Genomic DNA, 13,902 nt, shown 5'->3' with positions numbered 1-13,902 from the left:
AGTCCAGAGAAAATAATGACTAAATAAAGTAATTAACTTCTAGAAATGATAATAAACACAATAAAATGTGGGGGAACTAAAAAATAGTTTTGATTATCTAGATGTTTAAATATCTAATAAAAAAGGGGGTGAATTATATGTATCCAGACTATAAAGGCTTTTGGGGACCTGACATCAAATGCAAGATCAAGCTGAAACTGCAGTGAAATTACAGCCACACAATAGAGTATAGCACTTGAGTCTAATTGTTTCTGTTTGAAGTATGGCCACTTAGATATCCTGTTTAGGACATGGCAGTATTGTCGCACCTTTGTCGCGATAAAGGGGGGCCCCTGCCCCCCATCAACTAAGTGCGAACGACTGGGAGGGGACGCGACGATATAAGAGGCCCTCAGAGTGTCACAGGGGACACTGCACGTCTCTGAGCTGCTCCTGCAACACATGATGGATTTCCTCAGAGTTTTTCTCCTGAGCGCCTTTTCTCTTTGCCTCTCCAGCGCGTTCACGCACCAGGATATGAAGGACGCGCTTCTGCACAAACTAGGCTTGGACGAGATTCCGAACATTCATAAACGGGATTTGGAAAACCTGGTGGTTCCGGCTCACATCAGGAATAAATACTTGTCGATGCTGAAGATGCACCACAGCAGGAGGCGCAGGTCGCTGCCCAGTCTGGCGGGGATTCTCAGGGGCATCCCGGGAAATGCTGGTAAGATTATTATTATTATTTGAATATATATTCTTGTCATAAAGCCACTTTTGGATTCAAACTAACTTTTTTTAAATTTTTTTTAGACATCTCTGGGGAGTACGTGTACTCTGACACCACTCGGCACCGGATGGTGTTCGACATGGAGGCGAGGATCCCGGACAACAGCGAGGTGACCATGGCCGAGCTGAAGCTCTACCAGCTGGCATCCTTCCACAAGCGCTACACCCTGGAGAGGAAGCACCATCACCGGCCGGCCAACAACGCCCGGGTCAGCATCTACTGGGTGGAGGAGCTGCCCAACGGATCCAACCGAACATCGCTCGTCGATTCACGGTTGGTGTGATTTTTTATTATGGATTTATTTTTAAGTCAAAAATATGTTTCTTTTATTATTATTTATTTTAAATTTTAAATTTATTATTTAAATAATAATTTCGCAGTTAAAATGATTAATTATTTACGCTTCCGCTGCGGGTCACATGACTTGGTTATGACCAATCAGAAGTTTTTTACAGTGACCCAATTAGCCAATCAGAAAGGTGTATCACTTCCGCGTTATACTGCTAAACAGTAGTAAACAATGACAGCAGAAAAAAGCGACAATCGAGTTAAAGTTAACTCGTCTAACCCATCTAGTCATAGTTAGTTAATTAAGCATTTCTTATCGTGTTCACAGGTTGATCCCAATTCACGAGACCGGCTGGAAGAGCTTTGATGTGACCCAGGCCGTGCACTATTGGTCCAAGAGCCCGCAGAAGACACCTATGCACCTGGAGGTGTGGATCGAGGGCGAGAGACCCGGCAGCTACGCGGCAGAGATGGCCAGGAGTGTCCGCTTTACCACCCAGGAGCAGACGGACAACACCTTGGGGAAGCCGGAGCTCATTCTCTACACACTCAACCTCGAAGAATACGGGTAAGGGTGCCATCTTTTTGATAGACAGGATCTTGTATCGACGTGACAATTAGCTTGTTTTCTACCTGGCGGCCATTTGCATTTAACTTTTGGCGGGACGGCACCAGGACGCGAGTTTACTTTTTCACCTTTATAGTGTCTACAGTGAAGGCAGCGTGTGCTGTAGAGCAAAGTGTTAACTCACATGTAACTTCCATTTCTTGACGAACAAATGAAATGTTTCAATTTGATCAATTAAATCCTACATATGTCGTTCTGTAGTCTCGCTATGAGGGTGATGCGTTTATGGGGGTCGCGTCATTCCAACACCATTATAAAAAAAATCTTAATTTGGATTATTATTTGTATCTGAATCACGTCATCTAACCCTTCCCCTTTTCTTCTTCAGATCTCGTGGGGACTGCGATCTCAACAAAAACAAAGATACCTGCTGCAGGGAACAGTACTTTGTGAACTTCCGTGCCCTGACGTGGACCCAGTACTGGATCATCGAGCCCGCGGGGTACCAGGCCTTCAGGTGCACCGGAGGATGCAAGCAGCCCAAACGCAACTACGGCTACGGCGAGAGGAGGTGCTCGGTGTCGGAGAGCGCCCCGCTCCCCATCATGTACCTGGTGAAGAAGGGGGACTACACGGAGATCGAAGTGGCCGAGTTTCCCAACATGATCGTGGAAAGGTGTTCCTGCACCATGGACAATGTATCCATAGTATAAATGAAAAGCTGCTACAATGGTTCTTTGTAACAAAGCATATATAATAGTTGTGAGCTTTTAGTACTTCCTATTTAAAATGGACAATACCAGGGTCAGCGCTGCTGCTTGTCTCCACTCATGAGCACTTTTGAATATATATTTTGATATTCTTTTTTACTCTAAATGTTTTAATCATTACGCATCTGTCTGGTGTGTAATATCTTCCGAGCTGTACATAATATGAGATTTATGTTTGCAAAATAAAATAATTTTTTCTTTCACTCCCTGGGTTTGCGTGCTCTTCGTCTGCAGGCGTCGCCACACCCTCCAGACCCTCATTCAAATTCATGATCGCAGTCGCATGCAGCTGTCGGCCTCTGTTTGTCCTGCGAGGAAATTGTAGCAGAGCAAATAAGTGGCCTAATGACTGATAACACTTGCTACGCCGTGGGCCTGCTGTCATCGACAATGACGGTCGAACTTCCTCGTAATGCTTTATTGACGCCAAACACACAGAAAGCCGAGGTCAATTCACATTACCCATCTCAGACCCGGCCCGACGTTGGTAATCAGGGAACCATGTGGATAATGTTGTTTGCGGTTCCAAGTAGGGGGTCTTGTCATTCACTAATGTGCCAGTGATGGAGGTAAACACACAAGACCAGCAGCTGTCTGTCTGGACTGAAAGTGGATTCACATCAGGAGGCCCAACAGCAGACACACACACGCACACACACACTCGCAGGTGGTGTCGCATTGTTTGTCAACAAAGGCTCGGCTGATTGGTCAAACATGCGACTTAAACTCGACATTCAATTCCACAAAAGGCATTCGGGTCTAAATCTTATCAACGACTCATGCGGTGAAAATTAATTTCTCGAGGTCATGATTTGTTCAAGGTGGAGTCAGGTTACTATCTTCTGCACATTAATAATGGTGACTAATACTCTCCCAAACGAGCTTCCTACTGATGATGTTAAAGTGATTCATGTATTTTCAAAATGTGTTCGACCAACAGTCATTCTTACTCTGACACGTACCCAAGGTTTTTAGTCCAGAAGCAAATACAAGTCATTAGAGATAACAATTAAAATGTTTAATTTACTTCTATGTGTAGTGATCCATTTGAAGTATCTGAACTGACAGTAGATCAAACCATCTCAATTGACTTAAAGACTAAATAGTACGTGGAAAAAGGCCTACTTAAGGTAAGGGAGATTATATCATGATTTCTAAAATTGATTTAGTAAGTAATATTTATAGAGTGCTTTTCTAGACCAGGGTCACAAAGCACTTAAACAATTAAAACAATACCCAATAAAATATATGCTTAAAAGGTCAAGACACCACCGAGACCAACACAGGAGTCTCAGAGAATCAAGGCAAAGCCTGCACGAATAAAAGTGTCTTTAGATGTTTAATTTAGGGCCCAAATACCATTTAAATCATCAGTAGATTTAATTATTTTTACCCACACAAGATGAATGCATCTTTAAATATATTTAAAAAATGCAATGAAAATAATTTAACATAATTCCAAAACTCACCAACAAGTTAACAAATAAATGGTATGTTAAGATACATTTTTTAAAACACCACATTTTGATATTTTCACTTTAATGCTATCATTTCCCAAACAAGACAAGGAAATTATTTGTACAGATTTTCCATTTCAATGTCCCATAATTATTAAAATTATCCTAACAAGTTATATCTCAGATATCCATCAATTATATATACACATTTGGCAATTACATTTCACAAATTTTTATTTATATTATTACATAAGAGTCTAAAAAAAAATGTACATATACATTTAAGAGTTAGATTTACAATTCTTTAAACTAATAACATTTTTATAATAATTGGAGTTTGAATTTAAAAGACATATTTAGGAGGTGGTAATGTTGTGGATAGATATGGTATAATGAACCCTCGTTAACAAGCGAGAACAGACTCATATTGAAGAAGTCTCCAGGAATGCTTGAGAAACAAAGATCCACTTTAAAGGCTTCTTCACTTCCCTTACTGAAAATCCCCCACCAGTGAAATTTCATTCAAACCCGTTTGTTGATGTATTGTAAATGTTCCTCATGTTAACGCCCAGGATTCTCAAGCACAAAAGGCCATAGACTATCTTTAATCATCTTAACTTTAATCATCAACCAAGACAAAATAAGATACAGTTCAAATATCAAAGATTATCAAATAGAAAAAACCCAAAAGCATTCTTTTGCATGATTAAATTATTAAAGACCTGAAGTACAACCTGCAACATAAAAAATAGGGCTTGTGTCATTTGTACAGGTTCTTCTGTTAAGTAAAAGCTTTCAAAAAAAAAAAAACATTTGAATATCAGAGCTTCAAAGCAGTACTTGGGCAAACTAACACATTCTCAATCACAACACAGGATATATCTGTTCAGGACATTCGTGCATGACGCGACTTCACTCGTATACATTTGTTTGATGGACATGGTTGTAACTAGATGAACTGGTTCATCAGCCGATTGAAACATCAACAGAGTCCCACATGAGCAGAAGGAGCCGCCTCTGTTGTCGGGCCCACTTCAACTTCCTGTTTTAACCATATACAATCCTAAGTGTGATGCAACACCGAAGCCCTTTTTGTAAAGCTGGTGATAATGACCCGTGTCGTCGACTGCTTTTGTGCTTTAACAAGCAACGTCTGATGTGGCATTTGATGCTACAATAAAAATGAGCGCAACCTTTAATAACCGTCAGCTTCTTTCAGAAATAAATTGTGGTAAACTCGGATCATGAATACAGTTAAAAGATCTATGACGCCCCCAGTTGAGCTATTATTTAAATACAAGTATGGTAAATGGCTTACTTGGATCCTTTAAATGTCCCTTTACACAACAATAAAAGGTGGACGATAAAAGCACATATCAAAGACGAGACAATTGGGTACTTAAGTAATGATGTTCCAAGTGAAGCGCCCGTTCAAAGGTCTTTTACACACCTTTGAAGTGAATCAAAAGTCATAAGGCAGGATGGGATGTAAAAAAAAAAGCCAGAGTTGTTTATTGTAAGTCTATAGTTTACAGATAAAAGAAACAGATTTTCTGCGACTCCGACTCTAAACAGATAACAGCCACCACACTTCTAGCCCAGTAGCCGAGGGTTAGTGCAAGTGGAAACATGTCATAAAAAGGTTAAACAAACTACGCAGGAAATAATATTTACAATTTATAATAGGCAAGAAAATACACTTAAAAATAATCCAGGAGATGAAAATGTTGTTTCCTACCAAAGGTTTGTTTTAAAAGCATTTAAAACGGGAAAAGAAAAAAAACGGATGCGCCACATTATGGAAGTGTAGATATAAAATACAGGTGGCGCTCTGGTCACCCTCTGCTCTTGTATGTGGAATGTTGGAACTCCGTAAGTCTTTGTCAGATGGTGTGATTTTTTTTTTTAGAATTTCTTAAAAACTGGCATCATAAAAACAAAAACTGTTCCGTGGCCGTTGGTGCTCCTGAAAAAAGATCACCAGTCCATGAGAAGCAGTCTTAGTAATATCCAGGCTGATACTGCTGACTCCATGGTTTCTGGTTCCAGAACTGCAGACACATGAGCAAAGATGTTCGTTAGAATCGTTTACGTCCAGAAATAGTCACACGCACGCGCTTATAAAAAGATTATAAACTCAAGTACTGACCCCTTGTTGCCAGCTCTGGTTGAAGGCCTGAGCTTTGTCCATGCCGTTCCTGTTGAAGTTGCCACTGTTCCTGTTGCCAAAGTTGGCATTTTTGTTTGCAAAGTTGCCACGGTTGGCACCTCTCTGCTGGAACTGGAGAAGGAAAAGTGTCACTTAAGCCATTCGAATTGACATCAAAATATTCTTTACGTGTTAGTTTATTATACTTAAATAGAACACATTTAAAAAAGAGCTCATTGGTTAACAGCAGAAACATGCATTGCTATGGAAGCTAAATGTCTGCAGACAACTTGCTTGTAATCATCTGAGCTCTCTCTTCTGTGTAGACTGAAGCTACCTACAAGCATGACTTGGACTTCGATATTGTTTACATGACCCACCTGTCCTGGATGACCTCCTCTGTTGCCGCCCCGACTCATGTTGATTGGACTGCCTCTGTTCATTCCACGGCCCATGTTGCCCCCCCTGCTCATTGGAGCGCCGCGATTCATGTGGCCACCTCTGGGCATCATGCCGCCTCTCATCGGTGCACCCCTGGGGGAGCCTGCCAGACTGGGTAGGGGACCTCCGCGCCCGAAACCCCCGCGGTTTGAAAATCCACCTCTGAATGCCGGAGGAGGCATGAAGCCACGAGGGGGACGGTTGAATCCACCACGAGGGGAGGGACCTGCAGGCAAACCCAGGTTGTCATCAAAATGGTTTAAAACGTTTCTAAAAATGTACAGTTGTGGGATTGAAGATCATACCTCCTCTGAAGTTGCCTCTGTTGGGGAAGCCTCCACGATTTCCGCCCCTCGGCCCCATCAAACCACAGCGGTTAAAGAAATTCTTTCCTCCACGGGGACCTCCTCGCTGCAGACCTCCACGCTGGATGCCTCCCCGCTTGGGTGTGATGCTGCCCTGGTTGGGCTTTTTCTCAGCGGGGAGAGCAGTTTTGCTTTCCTCTTTGTACTGCTCAAGCAGTTTGGCAGCTTCTTCCTTTGTTTGTTCGGTAAAAACCACCTCATTGAAGCTCTCGCCCTCTTCTGGCAGGGCATAGAAGCCTACAGGAGAGTGAACACATGAAATACGAACTATTCGACAATCGAAAAGCATGCAGAGTCTCTGACTGTAATACAGCACATCAAGCTACAATAGAAAACAAGTATTTATATAAAGATTGTGCGACGGTAAAAATACCTTTCATTTTAAGAACAGCATGCTCTGGCACTTCCTTGCCATCACTTTCCACTTTCTTCTGGACCCGCTCTTTGTAGTCGTCATCAGTGGGGATCACCACGACAGCTTTGCGCTGGTAGCCGGCAAACAGACACATCTTCCTCTTCTGGCCCGGTGCAGACAAGTTGGTCTGGACAGGGGAGAAAGGGCATTTAAATGAGGCTCACAGCAGTTTTCCATTAGTGGTAGAGCCAACTTACATGATCCAGGATGTAGTTTCTCTTCTTGCGAGCAGCAATCTCAATGAACTTGCCAAGGAACAGCGGAGCACGCTGGGAAATCGTACTCAGTTTGGAAATGTCCTTCGACTGACGCTTTAGGCTGTTAATCTGCCAAAAACATAATGTAACGTTAACAGGTTTCAGGCTGAAGAAATATCCTCACAACCATAAAAACTAAAGGCTGAACTTATTGATTGGCCGGCCAATTTATTTGTGCCTTTTAAACTCCTTTTTGACTTCATCCTCAACATTGAATAACAAATGTTTTTTTCCCCTGGATATTTCAAGTAATACGCAATGATGGATGATTCAAATAAATAAGTAATGTTTTTTCATATCTTTCAATTTAAAGGTTGCTGTTATATACAGTAAACTGTGTTTTTTTTATGGTTTTCTGGTGTCAATAAAAAAAACCGACTGTGCGTTCAAGTTGATAGGGAATTCTTTTGGCAACAATTGGTATGGGCCACAAAAAGGATGATCTGTGAACCCCTAATAAAAACTAGTATGTAGTTGAGCCTAAACTGAACTTACCATCATCTTCTCCACAATGCTGTCGCTGCCCAGGATGTAGTACTTGCCAGGGTTCTCCTCAGCGTGGTTAGTCACCCATGTAGTCTTTCCAGCGCCAGGCAGGCCAACCATAACAATGATCTGTGGGGAAACAAAACAAAGTGTTGGCGATAGTTTATACTTATAAAGGGTTGCATTATTAAATCGTCGGTGCATCTACCTCACAATCGGCTTTGACCTGTGGCCCCTTGAGTCCTCGTACACGCTCGTCCAGAGGAATCTGTTCCATGAAGGTGTAGCCTTCAACCTGGGGGAAGAGGGGCGTCTCCAACTGGCCAAAGTTGAACTCCACAGCGCAGTTGTGGCAAAGGACATGGGGGAAAAGAGCCTGCCCATTCAGGGATTCCTTGTTGAAGGTGAATCCGACAGTTGGCTCACCACCATTTTTGGAAAAGGACATGACCACATCGTCGCCTGTGAAGTCCTGGATGACATAGAAATCACATCTCATTAGTCACAACATCTTCACAACCAGTGAGCCACTTGTTAAATATGACTTACAATGAGGCAGCAGATGACATCGTTCTCTTCGAAGGTTTCTCCAAAATCCTCAGTCACACAGTTGGTCGTCTTCTTTGCTTTGCCGGAGTAGGCATAAGAATGTTCAACTTCACCTGCAGTGGAAATGAAAAATGTAATTAGTTTTAGTATCCCACGATACAGTTTGCAATAAATCACTAAAAAATACTGCGTCTAACATGCAAGACTTATTAAGATCTATAAAAACTCTAATCAATCATTCAGCTACTGTGATGTGGTTTGCAAAACGTTGGTATATTTCATGTCCTGATCGAATATTACAGGTGTAAAAAGTATGAAAGTGGCAAAAGCACTGACCGAGCAGCAGCGTGCCAGTGGACAGAGACCAGCCAACTTGCACATCGTGAATATCCATGCTCTTGGAAGAAACATGTTTCACAGGAATCTTCTCTGTGACCTGTAGAAAAACAGAAGAGAAAAAATATTATGACAGGAGCTTAAATATGCTACATTATGCCCATTAGACTTGTTCTGTACCTTCATCTCGTAGCAGGCTTTGCCTCCGTTCACACCATAAGTGGCCTTACCGCCAGCCCACAGGTAAGCAAAGCTCTCCATTGTGAGAGAACAGGCACTGTAGCGGTCACGAGACACCTTAAAGTTGAGGTCGCAGTTGTCTAAAGTGAAAGACAACGTTAGGTTTGTTGGATTATTTACAAATCAACAATCTTTTGCTGAAGGTGTGTCCAGAGAATACACCGGGAGAGAACAGTCTGTTGTCACTACTTACATGTGTCAAGACAGACTTTAGTGTCATCAAACTCTTCATCTTCTTCTTCCAGAGGAGGAGCAGGGGACTTAAAAGAAGCCCTGAGAAAAGACCACAGTCAGTCAATTTGATGATTAAGTTTGATTTATAGGAAGAAGGTAGAACAGGCTTGTGTGAGGTAAACTTCCATTAAACTATTTCCATTTTATTATTTTGGACCTGTCAGGACTTACCTTTGGAGATTCTTCACATCCTAGATTTAAGACAAAAAAACAGCAGGACTCACCTTCTAATGACAACTTGCACTAATTGGTCAGCAACACAGACAATGTTGGTAAAAAAAAAAAATACTCAGTCCTTGAAAATGATTACATTGTCGTTTCAAACAGACTTTCAAATCTTATGCAAAAAAAGATGCTTTGGAAAATATTCCCAGTCGTTTAACAGAACATCATGTTGTCCTCGGGTCATAGCTTGAGCTAAAGCTCTGTAGCATCATTTGTAAGTTAAATTAAGTTCATACACCATTGAATGGCCATGATAAACAAGATGACTCTTTTTTGATATAAAAGTTGCACTAAAATTGAAAATATTTGTACATTTAAAGATATGGTATCAAAATCCAATGGGCAACTAACCAGTATTAACATTGAATACCTCTGTAAGTGGGCAAGTACACAAAGACATCCTAAAAACAAATATTATGATCAGATTTGCCAACATTTTAGCCACTATAGTTCTGCTGCATACATTAGGGGCAACTCTGCTCTGAAAAAGAAGATTAACTAAAATAAAGTTATCCCGTGAGAATGAGGTCATTTTAACAGCAATTGAACATCGTTTAAAAAACAAAACAAAAAACTATTGACTACAATCCGGTCTTTACAGCGCAAAAATAAACAAAAACACTGACCAGGTTAAAACATGTATGCACTTCCACTCAGAACCATGCATGACTGCACATCTACAGAACATGTCAAATACTCATCACACTCTCACCACGATCGCTCGCACACAGGACATGATATACAGGACAGAGGTAGAATTCTGATGTCTTACAACCGGTGATTAAATAAAAAACAATATTTAGAAAATAAACCATAAGCGAGGTAAAGCGTTGGGCGGTCAGAAGCGACTTCCTCAGTGGACGTTAGCGAAACCTGGTGTGCTACCCTTCAGCAGTGGACCACCCCACCCACACTATTTTGGAGGCATTCAATCTTGGCACATCATCTGCTATGTTCCTGGGGATTTTCTGAGCATCCTTGATTCAGCTTCACTTCACTGGTCTTTTAAAAACAATGTCATAGGGAACATTTGAAAAGAGCAATAGGAGACTTGGATAGATGCACTTCTGCTACAGAATGCAAGTCAATTTCAAACAATGTTACACTGCAAAGGGTAAATGGTAAGGTTGTTTAAGGTGTTGGGAATGACCCTCAAATTATGTGAAGACTTAGGTTAATACATGATATTATTGCAAAAGAGGGTTTTTCTTTAATTAGAAATTGTATGTGTGCATTGGCCCTTAAAGCCAATACAGTTCAACAAAGCTATACATGGCGCTTCAGGGTTGCCGAAGGCCACTTTTGCTCTGTCCCATCCTTACCAGCTGTATTTGTTCTCTTCAATAAACTCAAAGTAGCCCCTTCCATGTTCCTCTCGGCGTCTCTTAACACCCTTCTTATTCTTCTGATCAGCATTCGTGTCTTTGTCCGCATCCCCTTTGAAAATAGAACAAAGATATTGAATGAGGTGCTCCTTTAGCTGCGAGAAAGAGGTCGGACTGGCAGTGGGGTTCTGGCCCACGAAGCCCGTTCATTAGTTACAAGTCGACCATGATGATCAATGATGTGTGTCGGAGGTAACACCTCATAGTTACAAATGTACAATAATACAGTAATATCCAGTTACAACTTTAATGGCCAGATACTATTTATGAAGCAAGCTTGGTCCCAATTAACATTAAAAGCAATATTTACTAGGGAGTAAAATAAAAAAATAATGTGATTTAACCCTTAATATGAAAATATTAAAACTGTGTACATTTATTCTTTATTGACAAAAGTTCAGCATTGTTTACAACAACTTAAGACATGCAAAGGAATTTTCTAAGGCGCTCAACTGACTTCAAGATTGAATGACGAAAGCATTTATAGAATATAAAACCTCGACTTCATACCGGAGTAGAAAACTAATCGTTACACGCCACTACATGTTTTAAGCAAAAAAAATAGAGGGTTGCGAGCTCCAAAAGTTCCCATGTTATAACACGTTCCCTCGCAAATCGTTCGACTGTGTACACCTGGACTCAGTCGTTCATTTTGTCTCATTGGTGCCCCGAGTGGGGGGCGGTGAAGCAAAATGGCTTCCAATTGGGTCAGACGCGAGTCGCTAGATTTTTAACCTCAAACGCACCAATTTCACGTTTAAGCGACGGAACACGTTGCAACTCGATGGGAACCGTCGAGCTAAACAACCCCATCGAACGGCTTTTGTGGCGCCGCGTCAAGACAAAGGAAACGACGCTCGTTAGCATGCTAGCTAGCTAGCTAAGTTGACAAAAACGCAAATTTAAAAAATAAAATAAATCGAGCACGTTTGGTGTAAAATATGCGCGAAAAAAACGCTAAACGAGTTAAGCTTTACAAGTGAGATGAAAGTCTAGGGTAACGTCGAGGAGAGGCTAACGCTTTGTGAGGTCACGCCATCTGGCTACAACATGGACGCTTCATTCAAACCTAGCCGTCCTCCCGGGGTTAGCATCCAAAATAAAACCAACACCCCAGTCTGTCACTGACGGTTTCTCAGCACCAAAGAAAACTCACCCTCGGCCGCGTCGTCTTCGGGCTCACCGTCCTCCGCCTCTGCTTCGGCCTCTTCCTCCTTTACTACTCCGTCAACCTCATATTCAGTGGCTTCTTCTTCTTCTTCTTCGCCCTCCGCCATCTCCTCGTCCACGCCATTACCGTCGCCCCCGCCGTTCTCCGGCTCGTCCTCCTCCTCCTCGTCGTCGTCGTTGTTGGCCTCCATGCTTTCCTCCGCCGGGCCTTCTTCTTCCTCGCCCATCCCCTCCTGGTCCAACGGCTCGGTTTCGTCCTGGTCGAGCACGGCGTCTCCGGCGAGGGCCTCCTCGTCCAGGGCCGCCTGCAGGCGGTCCATCAGGTCGGCCTTCAGCCCCTTGTCGGAGAGATCTCGCTTCTTCAGCTCGTCCTTGAGTTCGTTCACCTTCAGCTTCTTGACGTTGATGGAACTCATCGTGGTGATGGTTGTTGTTTTTTTTAGACGAATAAAGATTTTTTGATAAATAACCGGACGGCCTTTGTTTCTCGGCTGCGAGGTTCCTGCGCTTGTTGACGCCGCCTTCGGTCGATGCTCGCCGGCCAGAGAGCTGCGCAGCGTTAGTTACGTAGGGGAGGAGCTAGCGAGCTACCGTAATTATACTGAAGAGAGCGCAATTTATTTCCTATTGTCGCGCCAAATACCATCTGCTTTAATCTTTACGCTCCTTTTCGTAATAAAAAAAAGGGAAATAAAATATAATAATGAACAGATCTCGGATTCTTGACATCCATTCAGGGAAATTCAATACGTTCTGGTACTAAAAATGGTTCACGGTTTCTTACTTTATCGAATTATAGATAAAAAATGTACTTTTGTACTTTTTCCTTTTCTTAAAAGCATAATGATGTTAATTAAAGTTCTCCCCCGTCTGAACTCTCGGCGAACGAGAGGTTTTGAAATAACATTTTTGAATGATTATTATCACATACATAGTTTTAAACATCAAATAAAAAAAACGATTTTAATGTTCGCCATACTGCTTTACCACAATGTTTAAAAAGTTCTAAACTTAAAGGGTTATTCATTCATTCATTTATTGTAAATAAGTAAGTAAGTCATTTTTCTTTGTATAGCGCTTTTCCAGACCAGGGTCACAAAGCGCTTAAACAATCAAAACAATATTCAATAAAGTATATACTTTAAAGGCCAAGATAAAACTGATTATACCACTTTATCAGTCGGGGTCGCGGGGGAGACTGTCCCAGTATCATAGGGCGAGAGGCAGGGGAAACCCTGGACAGGATGCCAGTCTGTCGCAGGGCACACAAAGACAGACAACCATTCCCACGTTCTCATACCTATGGACAATTTCCCAAAGTTCTCAATCAACCTCTGTATGTTTTTGGACTGTGGGAGGTTTTTGTCGACTAAAGGTTGGGATTATTTTCAGAGTAATCTGTTCCTTTTAAGAGTTATAGGCAAAAACACAAGTTCATTTTAATGTAGTGACTGAAGCTCAGGTTTCGTCATCTTCGCCCAAAAAAACACTTAAAAACATCCAAATACCTTTGTAGTGCTCGTCTGTGACTCTCGAAAAAACTTTTAGCTTGATTTTAGCAGACACTGCTAGGCCGCCACCTTATACCTTGGGCATGCGCACTGAAACTGAGACTGGAGCCGAGAGACTGATAACTTCCCCTAAACATACGTACATTGTCAGACTTATTGAAGTTTTTCCGGAACAATTCCTCATGTCGGGGCTTCAATACAAGATGGAGCACCACAGAGGTATTTGGATGTTGTGTTTCATGTTGGACGAAGATGACGACAACAACACCTGAGCTCCAGTCACT

General features: G+C 42.0%; 2 protein-coding genes across 2 annotated transcripts; one reads left to right on the top strand and one right to left on the bottom strand.

The window, feature by feature from the left end:
- The first annotated feature begins 441 nt into the window (after positions 1-441).
- lft1 (lefty1) lies at positions 442-2,504 on the top strand. The gene is made up of 4 exons (XM_087805792.1): positions 442-709; positions 796-1,045; positions 1,389-1,628; positions 2,017-2,504. The coding sequence occupies exons 1-4, from the start codon at positions 442-444 to the stop codon at positions 2,339-2,341; spliced, it is 1,083 nt and encodes a 360-aa protein (XP_087661918.1). The 3' UTR covers positions 2,342-2,504.
- A 1,950-nt stretch (positions 2,505-4,454) lies between these two features.
- hnrnpub (heterogeneous nuclear ribonucleoprotein Ub) lies at positions 4,455-12,640 on the bottom strand. Its single transcript, XM_087805121.1, has 14 exons — positions 12,094-12,640; positions 10,875-10,989; positions 9,287-9,366; positions 9,034-9,173; positions 8,854-8,953; positions 8,518-8,630; positions 8,177-8,440; positions 7,978-8,097; positions 7,423-7,551; positions 7,184-7,352; positions 6,751-7,047; positions 6,385-6,671; positions 6,005-6,136; positions 4,455-5,906 (listed from the first exon to the last, which is right to left on the bottom strand). The coding sequence occupies exons 1-14, from the start codon at positions 12,521-12,523 to the stop codon at positions 5,856-5,858; spliced, it is 2,427 nt and encodes an 808-aa protein (XP_087661247.1). The 5' UTR covers positions 12,524-12,640; the 3' UTR covers positions 4,455-5,855.
- Between the last annotated feature and the right edge of the window lie 1,262 nt (positions 12,641-13,902).

The sequence above is a fragment of the Callionymus lyra genome, chromosome 13, assembly GCF_982586985.1.
Source record: "Callionymus lyra chromosome 13, fCalLyr1.hap1.1, whole genome shotgun sequence".
In the NCBI taxonomy this organism is placed as follows: Eukaryota; Metazoa; Chordata; class Actinopteri; order Syngnathiformes; family Callionymidae; genus Callionymus; species Callionymus lyra.
This window is presented reverse-complemented; position numbering and strand designations above follow the sequence as displayed.